Source organism: Trachemys scripta, chromosome 7 (genome assembly GCF_013100865.1).
Source record: "Trachemys scripta elegans isolate TJP31775 chromosome 7, CAS_Tse_1.0, whole genome shotgun sequence".
In the NCBI taxonomy this organism is placed as follows: Eukaryota; Metazoa; Chordata; order Testudines; family Emydidae; genus Trachemys; species Trachemys scripta.
In genome coordinates this window covers 64607281-64627783 of record NC_048304.1, presented here as the reverse complement: position 1 = coordinate 64627783, position 20503 = coordinate 64607281, and the positions used below count along the sequence as shown (strand labels likewise).

The following is a 20503-nucleotide window of genomic DNA, read 5'->3' as shown; positions in this document are numbered from 1 at the left end:
TCAATATATGTTCCATTCTATATGCATCCGAAGAAGTGGGCTGTAGTCCACGAAAGCTTATGCTCTAATAAATTTGTTAGTCTCTAAGGTGCCACAAGTACTCCTGTTCTTCTTTTTGCGGATACAGACTAACACGGCTGTTACTCTGAAACCTGTCATTATTGGAGACTGTCTTGATATTCCAAGAGTGGGCAGAGTTATCATGCAGAGGCCTTGAGTTTGAGAACCAGATTGGGACCAGTGAGGGTTAGGAGGGCCATGGAAGGGAGAGCCTCACAAAGAAGAGAAGGATGCAGACACCATCATTGTTATTTACTATTTGGATTGTGGGTTGTGCTGAGGAGCGCCGGTCATGGGCCAACACCCGTCTGCGCTAGGTGCTGTACAAACTCAGCACAAAAAGAAATCTCCCTGTCCTGAAGAGCTTTTCTGCACCTTCATGTACACAAGCTTCAGCAAATGCTCCCACCCCTCAGTCACAGGGACATGGCCCTCTGCAGCAGCTAAGGAGAAGGAGGGGAAACGCGTGTGTGCTGTGCAAGTATGCAGCTTCAAGGAGAAACTGAGGACTTGATGTAAAGGATATTTTAGGACTAGCCTAACCTGAATCAGCACCCTGAAGGTGGAGGAATCACCTTGATGTGGATGAGGCAGGCCGGGGGGGCGAGAGGGAGGGAGGAGAGAGAGATTTCTCCTTAGATCCCTTTCTTGTCAAGATATTAACATATTACCATTTTGAACTTGTGAACAACCCTACGGCCCAGTTCTGTAGCTCTGACGCAGGCCCAATTTGTATCAACACCTGAGAAAGGACTCAGGAATGACTGCAGGACTGGGCCCAAAACATTTGCCACACCCTGAAACAGTATTTTAGTTCAAAACATCTGAGAATGAAATACCTTGCATGCTACAGCAAGGTGTGCAACACAGACAGCAGTAAACAGTCACACATGTATTTAAACAACATTATAGCCATAAAAAAGTAATAGTTAAGATTATTCAGATGACTATACAGAACTAGTGGATTTTATTGAGCGTTCTAATTCAGCTAACTTTAATTAAAGTTGTTACATTATTTAGTACTTAAAAAAATATCTTTGGTCACATCTCATTCCGAAAATATTATTGCCTCCAAAGCTTTGCATCGAGAACATTCCTGAGAATGATACAAAGGATTTTGACATTACAAAAAGTAAATAAGGAAAAAAATAAAGAGAGAAAAATCATTTGGTCAGTTTGCAAGTGTTTTTTATTGTTTGAGGCAGGGTTAAAGCCTTTTATAGATACAGGAACATATATGCAACCAGACTGAATGTGACATTAGGTTACTCTAGACACCTCTGTTTAGCACCCTGCTGCCTGTAATATGCTATGGTCAAAACATGAGTTGATGATTCAGAACAGATATTATGATACAAATGAGCTAGGATGGCAACTTGCTGTTATTTTGGTAACTGAGTTAGAAATCTAATAATTATTTATGTCACAAGAGAAGCAAACCTCCTGATTCTCCAAAACTCCTGCATCTCAGAATCCTTTTAATCAGAATTTGGTTTCCTATCCGTAATAGCCAAATCAGAGACATCAGCAAAGTTGCTACCATAGCCACAACTCACTTCCCAGCAATTTGTACAGCAGCCAACTCACAGACAGATCTGAATTTAAAACATATGGGGCCAGATCCACAGCTGATGGAAACTGTGTAGCTCCATTAAAGTCAATGAAGCTATGCCACAAGCTAAGCAGCTAAGGATCTGGGCCCTGTATATTTTAAATTTCTTTTCAAATGTAAAAGTAAATGTAACACTGGTTAGCAGTTTCATATTGACAGCCATGGTGAGTCAAGTCTTCCGTTCATCAAGAGAGGCAAATAACATTGTCAGTAGCAGTGCCAGCTTCCCTTCATTCCTCTGCCAAGGTGCCTCATCATTTTCTGGAGGGACTATCTCTGGCAGAGAAAGACATCTGTCTCCAGTCCCATTCCATAGACAGCATCTGCTGAAGATTGCCAAAATATGGGCCACTTGTAAGTATTTAGTTTTGTGAGAGTCACCTATCTGCTAGGAAAGTGAACACAGACCAACAACTCATTTCATACAAGCCAATGAATAGCCAACAGATGGTAACAGCTCTCAAACAATACCATCATGGGCTGGTTTTGAAATTGCAGCCTAGAGGTGAAAGGCTCTGCATACTCTTCGTCAATCCCATGACATCAATGTATTAACTCTTGGGAACGTGAAGCACAGTAACAAAGGAAATCAGTCATTGCTCCAAACATGTTCACCCCATTTGCTAAAAAGACTTGTAAAATGCTAAGGATTTTCATTTTGTTACTGAAAAGTTGACAAGAAGCCATGTTTACATAATTTGCATGTATATTAATAGGGGATTAATAATGACCACAATAGGGAGGCGACTAAGACATATTAGCGAGATGTAAATTATGTAGATTCCAACAATAATGTTAGTGATATGAAACAAACAATCGTACCTCATTTTCCTCTAAATATCATCTAAGCTCAGTAGGGTTTTGTTGTGTTTTTTGCTTTCCCCTTTCAAAATGTTTAATTCTAAATCTAATCTCTGCACATGTTAAAAAAATCTTGTCAAATAAACCAAGCATAAATATAACTGTCACTACCATAATCAAGCATATACAGTTAAATAGTGTGCCCTCTGTGTCACATATTCTGCAATGTTAAAAATGCCCCCCCTTCTGAATGTTAAGATGTAAAAAATAGGATGCTTTGGTTCAGTTGTATCTGCAAAATTGCTTAGACCCTTTTTCTTAAATAAAAAAATGCAGATTCAGTGCTGTGCATTTCTAAAGTGTTTTCATATAACATTGCTGACAACATATCTCCCTCCCCTTAAAGGGAGAGCAAAGCAAACTATGAACTTTGACTTGTGATAAACACTGTCTGAAAAGGTATATGTGTGTTAAACTTAAGTACCTAATTCTTGGGGGGTAGGGGGGAGAATAAGGACAGATAAAGGCTTTTTAAATCTTCAGTTATAGCCACTGATTTTATGAGCATATTGATACTGCAAGCCTCTCTCACTCAACAGGCAAACTTTAGATAAAAGCATTGCTCTTGCTAAAACCAACTGAGCATGCTCACTGAAGCCCCAGGTGTGACCTTTGCTCTTCTGTGTGCAGCAATTGGACCAGGCAATCCATCATGGTGTTCATCCTGTCAGGCCTGGTGCTTGGCTGCAGCTGTCTGTCACACTGGTGGATGGGACCTGCTTAAAGGCAATCATGTCAATCTCTATGTGACTACTCAGACTAAGACAGAAAGATGATCTTGACAGGCTTGGCAAAGTCAGCAGAAGGTACTGGAGGACTTTAGTAACATGCAGAAAACGTAGATGCAATTTGTGCTTTCTGTGTGCATGTTTTGTGGATTGTGTAAAGAGGCATGGAACGGTGCTGTTTTATAGCTGGTCATCTCGAATGAATCTGTTGCCTTCCGAATGTTTCCCATAGTAAATGTAGCGACATTTTCCCAGAACACCTACAGTGAAAAGAAAACAAATAAGGAAAAAGTGAGCAATTAGCATTGTATGTAATGATATTACTGAGGTTGGGAAAAAGAAGGTTCAGCTGTGTTTGGGAACTGCTCTCTCTCTTGCTTTTCTAGCTATGCTTGGAAAGCAAAGTATGTTAATTTGAAATTAATTTATTTTAACTAGTGGCATTGGGGTCAGCCCTGAAAAAACACACTTGAGTACTTTGTGAATCACCCCGTTAAGCACATATGCATGCCCTGCTGCTTTTTGTAGGGATGGCATTTTGGATAGAGTTGTATGTTTGTACTGTCTGTTATCGTTCGAAAATATGGATATGGGGACGAATCTTTCTAAACCACATGGTTTTATTGATAATAAAATAATAGCAGCAAGTAACAACAGCTTGGCACTGATCTAGTGATATAAACATGAAAAACTCTGTTCAGACATCCTCACAACAGCTCTTTGATGTAAGTAATTATCGTTATCCCTACTTTGCAGAGACAGAGAAGTGAAGTGACTTGCCCAAGGTCATCCAGACCTCACTGCCCTCCTTTTCTAAATATAAATGGCTCTACGAGCCAGAACAATGGAAAAGGGTGAGCAAGGCATATTTAAAAGTTATACGTTGTCCTTCCCCTAGTGGTGGTAGCTCATATACAGGGGAGTGCTGTGGTAGTACTAGCAATGCCTCCTTTTGCACCCCAAGGCATGTGCAGTCAAATTATTATTGCCTCCTGCACAAGGAAGCCATGTGTAAGGGTCTCTCTGTCTCCTTCTATGTATCTTGGGATTTTCTAAAGTTCTCATCACTATAGTATCTAGCTCATCCACTCAAGGTCCACCAACATTCAGTCGATAGGAAACAAAATATTACGTATAAGGACAAAGACTGGGAGGGATTTACTGTGATTTACTCATTTACTGTGCAGGGTTTTAAATTTGACAGATCCCACATGAACAAATGGGGTCTTATTAGCTGCACCCAGATGCAGCATGAATTAAGTATTCTTTTAATAATCTGTATGTAATGCAGCAATATAATTATAGGCATCAAATAAGCTATGAAAACCCTGGAAGCAGGGGCTGTGCTGGATTAAAGTTAATCCCTATTATTCTCTCCTTTTTTAAAGCATTGGGTGAGTAACACATCACTATGGAAAAAAATTGATAGGCCTATCACCTGTTTTGAAAAACACATTCCTCTTAAGGAAAGCACAGAAGTGGGCGATATGAGCTTTGTTTAGCCCCTTCTTCGCTTCCTTCTCTACCTCTTTCCAAGTCTCCAATAACCTGATTGATCAGTGGAGCAACTTCCATATTCAAGGGAAGAAATTATTCGCCTTCATAAACCAGTGTCTGGTCAAAAGCAAGTTCTCATATCCTGAGGCAACGCTATCCCATGCAAAGCGTGGTTGTTATTAGTTGGTAAAAAGCTTGGTTGGACTTCTAGTGGTAGAGCTCTAAATTCAAAGGATATGAACAGTTTATTAATGACCTTCTTCAGACTCCTTTTTCACTGTCATTGATAAAAGTCCTATTTCAGGTCTGCCGTGTTTTCTTCAGGACTGGAAGCAAGACTGTTTACTGAGATCTTGGTGAGAGAGTGCTGTTTGATGAATGCTGGAGACTGCAGCGAGGTGTCAGCGCTTAGAAAATGAGGCAAGGACATGAGGTATTAATACTGTCAATGATCTCTTGACAGGAAAACAGATACTACATTCACCGTCAGATTTAAATAGACATCAAGTGCATTAATGACAAAAGGGCAGACTTCAAACAAAGGGGGCTAGATGGTGCTGCGCTGAGCGAGTGCAATAACCTGATCTGAAAAGACACTGTCAGAACTACAGACAGACCTAGAATTGTGTGCAGTGACAGAAAACAGAGATGCCGACAGAGATACCGGTGCCATATTATGCCAAGTATATTCTAACACTGTCTCCAGCCCTAACTAAATCTGACATCATTTCCTATCACTTATAGTATTCTCCACTGCTCCTGCAGAATATTTCTCCCAAGACATCATTACAAACTCCACTGTAGTTTTAGAGTTACTGGCAGGCCTGTTCTGTCATGGAGGTTGGGTCTAGAGGCCTAAGGATAACCTCAGTCAATCTAAATTTGGAGTTTGCTGTAGAAGTGCTCTCATTTTCACTGATATCTCAGCTACTTGAGGTGATCTGAACGCTAAAGTGTGAGGAGCTGTCACCTTGAATAAAATCCTTAAAGCAAAGACGCTCAGTTCCTGGGATGTTCAGCAAAGATGTCGGACTGTCTGGCAGCAGGAAATGAAATCCAGCTGCTGCTGCTCGCCTGGGGATAAAGGTGCTTGGGCTAGTGACAGTTAAAGTCAGCTGAAATTTTTGAACTCCTGCAGCCTACAATTGTTTAAATTAAGGAAGTGTTGTCTCCACAGAGATTCCCTACCAAGGCGCACAGCTGTGATTCGATTGCCAGGCGGATTATACACACTGCTCAGAGAGCCTTGATAAAAGCACAGTTGAAAATGTTGCCATGAGTCTTTATTTATCATGAAGGTTATTTGTAAAACAATAGGCTTGCTCATAAATTAAATGGTGACTTTTTCCCCCTCCTCCTCTCCCTCCCCTCCCTTTGCTTGAAGAAAACTGTGAAAATTACAGAGGGTTTATATGCTGCAGTAAGAGCTTTCGATGCTAAAATATGCAATACATGGATTTAGGAAATCTACTGCATCTGACTCAGTAGGAGACAGTTTCCCCCGCACATCTGCAACGTGTTCATTTGTTTGCAGCTTCACAAACTCATGTGTGTGTATGCGCGTTCACGTGTGTGCGGGGGATGACAACACATTTAATGACGTGTGGTGTTTTCAATTAAAATATCTGGCATTGGTCATAATAAGCTAAGTATACTCCCAATGCATCAGCCTAATGCACAGCATTCTGAATGAGCTTTCTGCTCAGGGCTCTTGAAAAATGACAACATGAGGTCTCTTGAGGGATCATCTCCCCACAAATGAGGTTCCAGTTTTTTCTTAAGTAGCTGCTTCCACCATCTCCATAAGCTGTTAAAGCTATAATTATGAAAAAATTACATAGGGAAGAATCATGCTTAAAAATACCTTTTATCTTTTAAATTCCCCCTCCTTCAGAATCGATGTTCTAATTATGACGGGTAAGTAATAACCCTGCAATCACCTGTGTGTGTTGTATCATCAGTCTTTCTTCACCAACACATTGTAGTGTCAGCAACAAGCTTTGCCGTAGCTGGGGGGAAACCCAATTATCCCCATAAATAAATAAATACATACATGAATACTAAAGCAAGTGAAAAAAATGTTCAAGTCATGTTCTCTCCTTTTAAATTGGGCATGTGTTTCAGAGAGTTATTATGCAATCGATTCCTCAATGTTCTTTTCTAGAGTGAAATATGTTTTCACTTCTTGGTATTTTTCTCGGGGACCAGACAGTACAAGGAATTCACAATAGGCTATGGGGCAATGCACTTCTAGGTCACCGGTTCAAATCAGCTCAAGTTAGTTGTGACCTAATGCTAAGACTATCTGGTGGCATCCTGGTGCCATTGCATGAGTTGCTGGCTTAATTTTCCTAATGCTTTTAATAATTCTGATACATGTAAAAGATGCTACCATGTATCAGCATATAGTAAAGTATTTGCATTTAAGAATATTAGTGAAAGAGATAATCTTATTTACATTAGGTGCCAAGGACTGTATTCCATAAGTAAAGCATACGATACTTTATACAACACTATACTATATCTGTGTTCAGGTGGAACCTAAGCAGAAGTCCTGACTACTTTTGGTCTGATCACATGGCAATTAGTACCCAACTTGATGTCCTAACCAAATTCCAGTTTAGCTAATTTTATTTTGACTACAGTATCTAAATCCCACCCCATCAGTCTGTGTTGGATCAGATATTCATCTTCACACTTCTTGCCTCACACTATTGGGTACTGCTGCTGTGGGCTATTAAACAGCCGTCACCTTCCACCAAGAAGATGGTTACATTTTGAATGGTGGTCATAGTATAAATGTATAAACTGCTTTCTGGATGAAACATCAACACCATTATAACTTTCTTCAAAGGCTCTGGGGGATTTTCTCCCATCAATGAATGGGAACTGCCAAGTACCCTAAAATACTAATTGCAACTTTCCTTATAGGAGAGTACAACCCTATTTACAACCAACATTGACAGGAGAACAAACATCTGTCTACAACCAACTCAAGTCTATAGCTTGCATTAATCCCATTAATTTTAAACATACTTAAGACCATCCCCAGTTAGCAAAGAACATAAGCAAGTACTTATGGGTAAAATTTTCAAAAGTGCCTATAACTGAGAAGCCTAAGTCCCATTTTCTTCAAGGTATTTGTGCACCTAAAATGCAGACAGATGCATAGTGGGATTTTCTAAAGTGACTAGGAGTTACCTGAGAAAGTCCCACTAGTCACCTACTTTTGTCTTAGGTGCCTAAATACCTTTAAGAATCTGGTGCTTAAGAGTCAAAGTCTGACTTTCAGTGGAACATAGTGATTTAGGAGCCTAAGTTCTTTTGAAAATGTTCCCCTACATGATTTGCTAAATGTGGCCTTACATTCTATAAAGGGTTCCTATTTGTTTTAGTTAAAAATAAGTGGGTCACACTATTTATTCCTACATTATTTATTCTTAAATAATTGAGAACAAATATTAAAACAACTGAATGCTGCAAAAAAGTGTGGAAAGCCTCAAATGAGCAGCTGCAAACTATCTACTTAGAGGAGCCACAATACACTGCTCCGGACCTAATAAGTGCCGATGGGCTGTTCAATTAGTTTAAAAACATATAAACCCCAAAGAATCAGCCCGAAGTTCAGCCCTTTCCCCGGAGCATAGATCAGTCACCCTCCATGGGACATGACACAGGATATGACAGCTAAATATCAAGACAGCTAGATAAGGGCATAGAAGGCAGACTTGGACCCAAGCATAGAGACTGCTGTTCTACTGGGACAAGTGGTTGCATCACCGGGGAGGATGTCCAACCTAGACTGTTTGGAAGGAAGAAGGGTTGTTTTGGGGTTATGGGTTTTTTGTTTTTGTTTTTTTGAGAAAGGAAGTTGGGGGTGGGGGGAGGGAAATGAGGAGGCAACCTACAAGGAAGAAAGATCTATATAGCTGGGGAATGTCAATAGATTCAGATACACAGTCAAGATTTTGTTCTTATTCTGGACTGAGTCTTCTGTATTTCATCCATCAGCTTTAATTCATACATATTTATTTATTTACATTTGGATTTGCAACAGTTTTTCTCCCTCCAAGAGCAAGTCCCATCACAAAATAAAAAATATCACATTCAACTACTTTATTATTTCCTGGAATAACAGCATCCAAAATAGTGATGCCCACTACTATACAGGGCAAACAGACAAAATATACAGCTTGTCCTTGGACCTCCAAACACCCAAACATCTGAAAGTCTATTCACATTGGTGGAGGGAATAGGGGGGGTGGGAATGATCTCATAGCTCTAATTAAAAGTCCCTAAACTATTTTACAGTATCTGCTACGACTACCCAATCTTCACTATACTGTGCTATGAGGGATGGATATTAGATTATCGTGCACTGCTTACACGAGCAGAGACAGTCATAGAAAAGCAACTCTTGACTGTCTCAAAGTATCAGTACCAAGGATATCCAAAGTTATCTGGTGTCTGACTAACTGACTGTCTTTCTCAGAGGTAGCAGACAGTTTTTTCTTTGTTTCTTTCCACACGATGTCTCATTTGATAAAATAAGAGCAACTTATTGCTCCTTTCCTACATTATTTTCTTCTTAAACTGCTAGAAGATCTACAGTGGAAAAATGTAACATCTAACTGAAGATAAAATGCTACTGCTAGTACTGAAATCTATTTTGATTTACATTTTTAAAGTACAAGCCTGGTAAAGGTGCTGTAAATGCTATGGGAATCTAAGAGTCACTTTAACATGGCAAGTGATTTGAGCGGTTAGAAGAGGAAACTAGGGAGTCAGAAATCAGATTCCTAGGTTCTGATTTTGGATCCGCCAATGACTTGCTGAGTGGTCTTGGGGAAGTCACTCTGACTGCTCCGTGCCTCAGTTTCTCCATCTGTAAATGGGGAACATGCAATCTTGTTGCTAAACAACATTTAGAGAAATGTAAAACCATGAACAACTGTTACCCGGGTAAATGGGAGAGTTGGGCCAGCCTTTGCCCTCAACATGCAACACTTCCAACCTCATTGCATACAGGACTCCGGCTCAGATGATAACTACAGGAAAGTGATTGTAAAGCAGTCTGAATGTGCCACAAGTAAACTTGCTCACTGGTGGCTGCAGTTCCCCAACTGCCAGACTAGAGGCTGAATTCAAGTCACTGGGTCCTAATTTTCAGGTTATACATCAGAGCAGCAGAAGCAGGAGCCAGCAGAGAATGAGGTAAATGCTGAGCTGGCCAGCCCTCCCCCCCCTGGATCTGCTACAAATGATTTCACTCTGGGCCAATATCAGTGGGGAGAAGCATCTGCAGCCATTCCCAAATGACCTGCCAGAAACTGCTCTGGGGCACTAGGCCTCAGTTGTAACCACTACATATGGCCTGAAGCTTCTGTGGCAGGCTATGAAAGGCCCAACTCCTGAAAAACCCAGGCCAAGGTCTATTTAAAATATATCTCAGACACTAAGCTTCCTGATGTCACAATGGACTTGGACTTTTTTGGACTATGAACTTCCCCTTCTTCGCTGTATCAATCTCCTCTCTTCTTCCCTTTTTATTCCTAACAATTTCATCACCCTCCTCTCCTCCCCCACAAATAAATCCCATTGAATGAACAAGTCATGGGCCACTCACCCTAGCCACTATCTTGAATTCCCTTCCCCATCCTTGGGCTGCTTTTGTCCTCTTAGATTGTAAGCACTGCACAGTGGAGCCTCAATGTTGACTGAGGACCACTGTATGCTACCAAAATATACATGATAAATAATAAGAATCAGGCTTAGATTTCAGCAGCTTCTAATGAGTGAAAGGTTTCCAGCTATGCCATTCTCTGCTCTGCCTTTTCCAGCTGATGACATTGCATGTGACTCCAAATACTTCTGAGCAGATACTATATGAGCATTGGCTTACAAAGACTAGCAATACCTTGGCACCAAAAGTAGTTATGAACTAAGATGACATCAGGAAATGCTATCAGACGTGCCCAAGGAACAGATACACAAATATTAACTCTTCTTACATTATAAACTAACAGCCTTTTAATTATCAGAGGGGTACCCATGTTAGTCAGGATCGGTAAAAAGCGACAAAGAGTCCTGTTAGTCTATAAGGTGCCACAGGACTCTTTGTAGCCTTTTAATTGATTTTTTAAGAGAACAGAGCTGCTAAATGGAAGCAGAAATAATCGGCTGTTCCTCCAAAAGTAGTGCACATAAAGGCAGCTTCGTAAGGCTGTGGGTAGTGCTCAGCTGCCCGAGCCCAGAGCGAGCTCCATCTTCACCAAAGAAGCAATCAGATACTATGACGATGGGTACAGTATAGAAAGACAAATCTCCCCATAACAGAGGGGAATGTGACCAATTGCACCACTCTTCAAGACAGTGAAGATCTTTTAGGTGGTGTGCTGCTGACCTGCACTCTCTGCTGCACCCTTTGCCATGTCTAGAAGTTCTAGCATAACCCACCCTTTTAGTCATGGGACTGCAATGGCTACAAATGTGCTTAGCCCCTATGCAAGGGTGCCAAGAAAGTGATGATTCATTCCCCCGAATACACATGCCCTTCAGGTTGATCAGATTATTTCCAGGTACCAAGTCAAACCCATATTTAGTCCACAGCAATAAAATTGGCATTATGCGCCTAACTTTATCAAACAGAGAAGAATCAGAACAAGCAAGTGAAGCCATGAAATTATGGCAACTATTCTTCACAGACAAGTACTGTGTCATGTCAAGTCTCACTGGCCTGGTTGTAGGAAGAAAAGAAAAAAAGAGGAAGGAAAGCAGTCAACAGGGAGAGGATGTTGGAAAAATTTGCAATGAAGGTGATAGGACTACAAAGACGTGAAGTTTGCATCCCAGGCCAGGGGAGACTGCATAAATGTTCAGTGTAAACTAGCAGTCGAGCTGATGTGTGATAAAGTGCAGCCTGCTGTAAATACACTTCAGGGCTCCCAGTGCAGCTGGGGATGAAACTTGTAATTTAAAATAAAAAAAATGAAAGGAAAGGGCAAAAAAAAAATGCACTGCAAGCTTTTTCTCACATAATCTGTTACTGGAAAATTGAGAAGCTTGTCCAAGTCCGTGGGAATAAGCTGATGAGCTGATACTTAATAATAAACCATATTGTGTCATGGTGCAGAGTCATCTAGATCCATTCAGGCCACAAACTATATTACTTTATACAGCCCTGGCTGACATACATTTAAAGCCCTCTACACATTAAGGAGCCATTAGGCTGACAGATTAAAAGTTATCTTGAAGCTAATGTTTCCATTATGTGTGTCCTGGCAGTGGAACAATCAACACACTGTTCCTCAGATGTCATACTTTGTTTAAAACAGAAAAGAAAAGGAGGGTAGCTCTCCCTCCTTGAATGACATTGACATGATCAGCTTTGATCTGGGCATGTGCTGTCTACAGATCATCTACTGCTGGCTAAAACAAAAGCATTAAGGGCAAATCACTTTAAATCATTAACCAGTTCTGTACTGTCCAGGATAGTTCAGTAATATTATAAGGGCCCACATTTCTGCATTGGGACTTCTTAGCAATCCTTCCACACTTCTGATGATGATTGCAATATGCTGGCTTTTTTTCCTATTAAAAACAAAGCAAGCAAACAAAAAGCCCCCCACCCTTCCACCACCCAGATGTGTGTCTTCACCATTGTTGCAGTTTCAAATGACTCTGTGGATGGGATGAGCCTAGAGGTCAGTATGAAATTTTTTTGTTGAATATTTTGGATTTTTAAAAAAGGGTGGAGTAAATTATAAAAAATAATCAAGAACATACTTGTATTTTTATTTACTGGCGTTACTGAGCACCAGAAACACTGGCTATACAGATATCAACTTTTCCAGAGGTTAACTTACATATGAACTGAGGCTCAAATTTATATAGATGGGATACCTTCAAAGGGAAACAACTATGGATTTACAATATCTATTTGTACTTTCCATGTCTCATTTTCTCATATGTATTATAATAGAGTGAATAAAAGATGGAACTGTTTCCAAAGAGCATGCAAGGATCAGATGCAAATCGGGTAAAATTTGTTAAATGCCCTTCACTCTCCATTTCTAGATTGAAGTCACAAAAACTAAAGTTATTTATTAATAGCCAAGTGCTCCAAGCTGGACTACTTCTGCTTTTTTTAGCTACTAACACAACAGCTGCTCTCCTTCCTCTGTCTCCCCCTCCCACACAAAAACATGCACACAACTAAAAACCAAACAAACCTCATGCTGATTTCTCTTTAGTCAATTTAAAGTTGAGGTCATCACCACTAGAGGGCAGCATCCATTTGTCTATTAAACTGGCTAAAACAGCAAACTAAATATTCCCCTATGACAATTAAACAATACTGTTGGTTAGTTTTGCAGCCAATTTTATGTTCTATAATTATCAAAGCTTATATTTATACAATCTGTGCTTTCAAACTTTTACCTGGAAGCCTGATTTCTGGTGGACTAACTTCAGTGATCATCAATTTGGGTATATGGGTGGCTACAAAAAGAGGTCACTAGGGTATTTAGTGGTTTGAACTAAAGGCTCAATATGTTTCATAGAGGGAATAAATATACATATATGAATTAAATTGATTGTTCTGAATTATGTTTCTTTTATTTTAACTAATGCAACAACACGATCACTGCATAGATGCAAGTGATACTTCTAATGTATTCAGAATGGTGGGCAAGGAGGTTTTAAAATCTGATCCTTACTGCGTATTTAAAAGTTCAGCTTCTCTGTCATCTCCTCCCATATTATTTTAGAAGACTCTCAGTTGATTTGACTAACATATGCAAAAGTGACATTTCTGTAGGTTGCTCTCCACTTTGGGTTACACTCTACTAATAATATACCTCCATTAATCAGCCACAGAATGAAACCATAAAGAATGCTAGAGCCATTAAGGAAACAGAGGATGAATATAGTTATATTGTACTTCACAAAGTTTAGGAATGTGCAGATTGAATTAGCAGTAAAGAGGAAAAAAGGAAAGTAAGCTCTTTCAGTAACGGTGATAGGATTAAATAAATGTACCATGATTTATGTGGTAGAAAGTCAACTTTTGGAATAATTGTTCGGAAAGTCTGCAAGCATTCCAGCAAAATTACAAATTCTTATATGAGCAGCAGGGACCTTCCGGAGAGTTTAGAAGTGAATTTGGCTCATCTCATGAGTAAAATTTGCTTTTTGGATCTCAGATGTATTCTGTTGGAGGAGTTCACATTTTAAAAAAAAAAAAAAGCCATCCACAATTCAGTCTGGCTCAACTGGTTTGAAATTTCTCAAGAGAGTCATTTGAAATAAAGACCAAGTTTCTTTCCCGGCTTTAAAAATAAAAAAGCAAGTCTCTCAAAATTAAAGAGCACAGTTAAACAGTGCTGCTGTCATATTATGATACTGTGACAATCAATTAGGGGAATGTTCTTTGTATACTGTTACTCATTCCCTTCCATAAGCCGTTCATCAGAAACAAAGGAGACTTTTAACTTATTGCTAATGATAGCATTAATAGGATTCTTCTTAATATAAAGTAACCTTCCTTAAGGGACTGGTGCTACTAAATGCTGGGTTCCCTTAACTCCCAGTGGGAACTGCAAGTGATTTACACCCTCCAGCATGCATCCAGATCTCACAGGATCGGGCGTTAAAGGTGCTCCCCACTCTTCCAACCCAGTTGACATATGGTTCAGCTGAAATCAGAAATACATCCGAGCCATAAAGTTCAGCTCTGGAGCGGAACTTCCTGAAAGTTCCGCAGGCATTCAGTTCACTGGTTTGAGTTGGGGCCTGTCTCTAGCTGAAACAAACCCTGCATTATATAGAATACCCACAATGATTTGCTACTGCAAAGAGTTCATAGCCTAATTCTCAAACACTGACTGACTCCAGTAGAGAGTGCCAAAACATTGTCACTGTTTTCTATCTTAAACTCTCTCCTGCTCCCTCAGCCTCCTTTTAAAAACATCCTAATGAGGGAGAGGCTGAAGATTAAATCACAATGGACAGCAGAATGTAGTTTACAAGAGCACTCTTTAGCCTCTATGGAAGCTTGTGCTGAAGACTAAAGATAGGAAGCGAAAGAAACAACTCAAGAGAGGCACAGTAAAACCCCTCCAGTAGTGTCAGACTCATTAAAATTTAGTCAAAGCACCAAAGACTTTCTAACAAATATTACGCTTAGTAAACATATTCCACTGGAGCACAGATATTGGTGAGAGCTTTTGGAGTGTGTCAGTTAATCAGTATTCACCCGCTTTGACAGCTTGAAATATTACTCACTTATTTGGCTGGTTCAAATTTGTCAGACTTGACTATGTCATAAGTTAACATGTTCCCATATTAAAAAGGAGCCAACTGGCAAATGTGCACATTGGATATAATAAAACACATCTGGCCAAACAATCAAACAACGCTGATCACAGTATCACTCGCAAACACAAATTAACAGCGACTGTCTAGGACATTACCAAGTCAAACAGGAAGCAATAACCTGCTACCCGCTACTTCACCAAATATCCATTAAATGGTTAATTGAAAGTCAGAGCCTCCAAAGCACTCTGTTTCCAAGGTACTCTCCTGGATGGTTAAAGGTGTATAAATGTTTTACATGTCCTGGGTCATTTGCTTATAAAGAGGAAGTGCTGAAGGGGGAAGCTGTGCCTCAACCCACTGAATGTCACTAGAAGACCATCAGGGCAATGAAGATTACATATCACAGCCCTTTGTCTAAAAATGGGTGTCACTGTGCCTAAGTACAAGTGGAAAGTACAAAAGAGGTAGAGGGTAGCCAAGGATTAGTTAAAACCCCAGATCCTGCCATATCAGTTCACAGTTGTACATAGCAGCAAGGACAAAATTGGTCAGATGCATCCTCATTGCTCAGTTAAACATCCAAGAGTGTAGTACACAATTCTGCTGCTATTAAATCACAGTAACCTTGGAACAGTCTCTCTCTTGCAGGTGCAAGCACTAGCAGCGGTATCATCGAGGCACATTGACCTCCAAAGCACCCTCCCTGCTCCCCGTCAGGAGCAATGCACAGCTGCTGTAACTGACACCACAAGGATCTCTACAGAGATCCTTGGGTGCAGAAAGTTTAAGAAATTAAATTTGTGCACTGAACCTCTGGACTCGTCCTTTCGGAGAAGCTACCAGGAAATAGTTGAACACTATTCAAAGTATTTCAGTCTCCAGGACAAAAATGGTTAAACTAGCTTGACAACCTTTGTGGCATTTCTGCTGAGAATATGTTCTGGCCTTTCTAATGAAACACCAAATGTGACTTTTTGTTTGTTGTGGCTGCATGGAAGCCAAATATTGTAGGGGGGAGACGAAGGAGGTAGGGGAAGCAGATAGTTAAAAGGGTAAAGTGTGTATTGTAATCCCCAAATTGCACCTGGACTGAATGTTTTCAGACCATTTTCTTGACTGAACCAAGACAGTTTTGTATTTTTCTTTCTTCTAGGAGAGGGTTAAGAATAATCTGAAGCCTGGAAAATGGTTGCTGTTGATACTAGTGAGGCCTTCTCTTTAACTAGATCCTCCAGGAAAAAACAAATTAATCAACAGCCAGCTGAAGTGGGTTTAATGATTGCATTCTGCATACAATCAGCTTTTCCCTTTTCAAGGGCCATCAATATGTCAAGGGAAGACATATCTGAAGGATATAGCTCTTAACATCAAGGTTATCTATTCTCCACATGGCTCCCACTCCTTACTGGGCTGATACTTTACACTGCCTGTGTCTAACATTTTCATCAACTCTGCAATCAATCAAGGTAATAATGTTGTGCAAAAAATCAATTAACAACGCAATTAAACTTTCCTTATTATCTCAAAGGGCTGAAATAATACCTAAAGGGAAGATAGACTCACTGAATGCAGACATCCATAACCCAATGTGAAAGTGAATTATGAGGTTAGACAGATGCAGGCATGTACTGGCGCTGTTATTTTCAAAGGGATATAGCTCATCCAGGCAGTGTATCAGTCACCACCAATCCCATATCCTAAATTCCAAATTACTTTAAGAAATATATGATGTGCAATATCCATTTCATATTCTCTTTTAAAGATAAACCCCCCGAAATCTGAACAGGAGTATTATTCAAAGACAAAATGATTTTTCAGTGAGAACATAAAATATAAAAGCTATAATAACATTTACATCTGTATACCACCCATGTCTGTAAATGCAGGTCATCAATTATACATAATCTGGAACATATAAGGAATAGAAGAAGTGGCACAACATTTAAAACCCAAAGGCTTAAATTTGCAAACACCTACATCCGAGGCACCACCAAGGACAGTGAAGGAATAGCCAGTTTACACATATGTGGTAGCATCAGTAACAACTTAAGTACTACTCATTTAAAATAAGACAGAGTGCCTGTATTATTTAGCAATTACGCTCAATTCTCACTGAAACTCCATTCCCGGGAGCTGAGAATTTTAAAGTGCATCAAAAGAAGACAATTAACCCCTTGCTGTTGGGAGGATTTGGGATTTATCACTAAGCAGTTAAGAATCAGGGGAGACTCAAACACACCAACACAATGGAGTTACTGTAATATAGTTAGAAACCCAGGTCTTGTACCAGAGATGTATGGATGAGCATTTGAGAGAGAAAGAAGAAAAGAAGACGGAGGGGAAAGAATATATTATCTATCGTATGAAAGACCTCCCAACTTCCAGGGGGACACAAAAATATTATACAAAGAAAACGACCACAACAGAACTAACTGGAATTTTCTGACACCTATCATTTTCCAGCACACAACCTGAGCTTTTACATACACACACACACACACACACACACACACCCGCCAGCCTCTGTTTTGATTTCACACAGGCAAAAAGAAAATGAAAATAGAAAAAATATTTAAGGAAGGGGATATCTAGATCAGAATGACAAGCTAAGCTAACATCCTGCAAGAAGCTCAGCACCAAACTCTGAGAAACAAAAGCTTTCTCTTCAACACTGCACTTTGGCTTCCTTTATTGAGGATCTCTCTGCGTCTGATAGCAGAGGTGTTCCACAAAGCACTTCTCCCAGCAGGGTTTGCTTAAGCACATAACAGCTGCATTTCAGAAATGGTCTATTTTTACAATTAGCTCATGTAGTGAAAGTCGCTTGTTTGGACCAAGAACATCTTTTTCGTTAGTAATTCTCCCTGTTTTTGTCCTGTGCTACCCCCCTATAGTGTGGAGTCAGTCACGAGTGAGTTACAGATGCAGGATTAAGTGAATTCAAAACTGCAATTTCCACAATTTTCAAAACATTACACACTTTTCCTGCATGGGTTTTGAGCATTAATGTGATGCCAGGATTAGTGAATTCAGCCATTACTATCTTAACCTTAAGGAACATAATTAATATGTTTCCATTTTCAATGACTTCTTTGTGTGTCTATCAACTGGAACCATTCCTGCTGTGTATTTGATTCCAATGACGATGGGGTGTGCTGGATTTTAAATGAGGTGCTAGCTCTTCTGCTCCTTATATGCTCTAGTTTATGTGTTATTCATGACTTGCATTTGGAGACATGGATGATACACAGATGGAAATGTTATTAAAGCTTTTGTATTTTAGTTGCTTTGTGAATGGCGTCTTTGTTTTTAGGTAATTCTTTTAACCATCACAAATAACTAGCAATACATGACAATGTCTTTAGACTTTTTTTTTCTGTTAAGCTTTTTGATTAAGAGATTTTTCGTTCTCTAATGCTCTCTTTTCCTGAAACTAAAATGCAGGATAAGTTGGCAGACAGGAAAGCTACATCTGCAGGGTAATGTACAAGAAACCCTTCTCTTTGTCATATGCTCATTATACAGATTCAGAACCAAAAGTTACTTGATTTTTTATCAGCTGTCAGGGATGTAGGTCCCAGTTCCCGAAGCCTGTGACTGACAATTTTCAACCTGCTTTCACTTCTTACTATCCTATTCATACTTCTCAGAAATTCAACATTAACATGGCAGAGGGAAAGTTACCTTGCCAGTTTGCTATCTCTATTTTAAGTTGTAGTCAAACAATTTTAGATTAACAAGTCAATATTTCCACTTAATTCTTTTCATTATTTAGATAGCTAAATAATATTATAGCCAGATTTGACTTACCATGTAGACATATATTCAAGGCTCTGGTAATATGGTGCTATAAAAAACTTAAGACGGGGATATAGATGCATATATGCACACTACACATCAACCGTGCAAAACATTACTCAGCCATTGCCTGGGGTAATTTTTTTTGATGGATTGATAAAACATTTTTTTCTATCATTATTGGTCATTAAGCGAAAGGGTAAGTAGGTAGATGTGTGTGTCTGGGCTGGTAAATCTTCATGACAATTGTGTAAGACTATTGTACATAAGTGCATATATACACACATACACACACATAACTTCAGACTGATAGAAATGCCAAGCCAAACAATTTATGTTTAATCACTAATAATTTTGTAATGTGAAAACATTTTTTTCACACTCATTTGGTTACTCTTCCTCAGTGAAGTTTTGCCACATGTCAAATGTGAAGCTTTTGAGTTTCCCCTCCTCCCCCAAAGGCTTAGATTTCTTTCTAACAAAGACAAGGTGCTTTTTCTTTTACCCATTGAGATAACACAAATCCTACTAAGCCTATACTATATACATCATAATTCTCTCTATATAATTTAATTATATATGGAAAAGGAATATTGATATAAAAATTCAGACTTATTTTTGTTTAAAAAAACTAACTTGAAATCATTCTTGCCAAATGGCAAGAAGACCAGACCAACAAAATAATAGTTATATCTTTTGAAATGAGTTGCATACTGTATGCTGATAGCCTGAACTCTCCAGCATTACATTTACCCCATGACATAATATTTTGTTGTTAATGGATATTGAAAATGCAGTGTTCTATCTGATATATATGGAGATCCAAACCCACATTACCCTCTCCCCACATCCAGTTTTCTACCAGAAGCCACCTGTTTCTGAGGTAACTTCAATACAGATTTGCTTTGTCAGTTGTTTCACTCCACATTCTACTATCGTGCACCAGCAGAAGGATGCTTTTTGGGCATATGAAGCAATGACAGAAGAGTTACAGAAAATATAAACCATAATTCAACTTAGTTCAGTTGGACACCACAGCTCCATTTTGACATCTTCAGTATGACATCCTCATTCTGAAGCTGATAAGCTACTCACATACATTTCAACCCGTATCACCATGGAGGCTATAAAGTCAACTCAAAACCATGAATTAGGATGGTTCTGTTATATAAAAGTAAAGCCAAGCTATGTTAATAGCATACTGATCCACATCCTGGCATATGGCACTGCTGTTTTGTGCTGCATTGCTGGTAAATTATACCCAGAGAGTCAGCCATGGGAGGATCACCCCAGCAAACAGTGGCCCATTCCCTACCATTAGTTGTTGGATGTGTAACTAGGGGAGAGGGTAAAGTGGGCACCTCCCTATATCATACTTATCCAAGTTGGCCCCTTGAGGCTGCTCTTAATTTATGCTGTGCGAATAGACTGGCCCACAACCAACCCATGAACAGAGGAACTTGAAGACTATCTTAGTACAGACCTCTTCTGTGATCCTTGGCCATAGTAGACAATCTGACCATCATCCTAAAGTAATTACTCCTTTTACTTTCCACCCGTAAAATATACGTGAGTAAGGGCTTGCATGATCAGGCCCCAGTAATTTTTAAAAATGGTTTGTCATGTGGAT

At 39.5% G+C, this 20503-nt stretch overlaps 1 protein-coding gene across 2 annotated transcripts in view; it reads right to left on the bottom strand.

The window, feature by feature from the left end:
• Positions 1-1235: 1235 nt before the first annotated feature.
• The window catches only part of LRMDA (leucine rich melanocyte differentiation associated), a 929770-nt gene continuing 910502 nt past the window's right edge, over positions 1236-20503 (bottom strand). For both annotated transcript variants that reach the window (XM_034777348.1, XM_034777349.1), the window contains one exon: positions 1236-3521. In XM_034777348.1, coding sequence (XP_034633239.1) covers positions 3442-3521 — 80 coding nt within the window. In that variant the 3' untranslated portion in view covers positions 1236-3441. The remainder of the gene's footprint in view (positions 3522-20503) is intronic.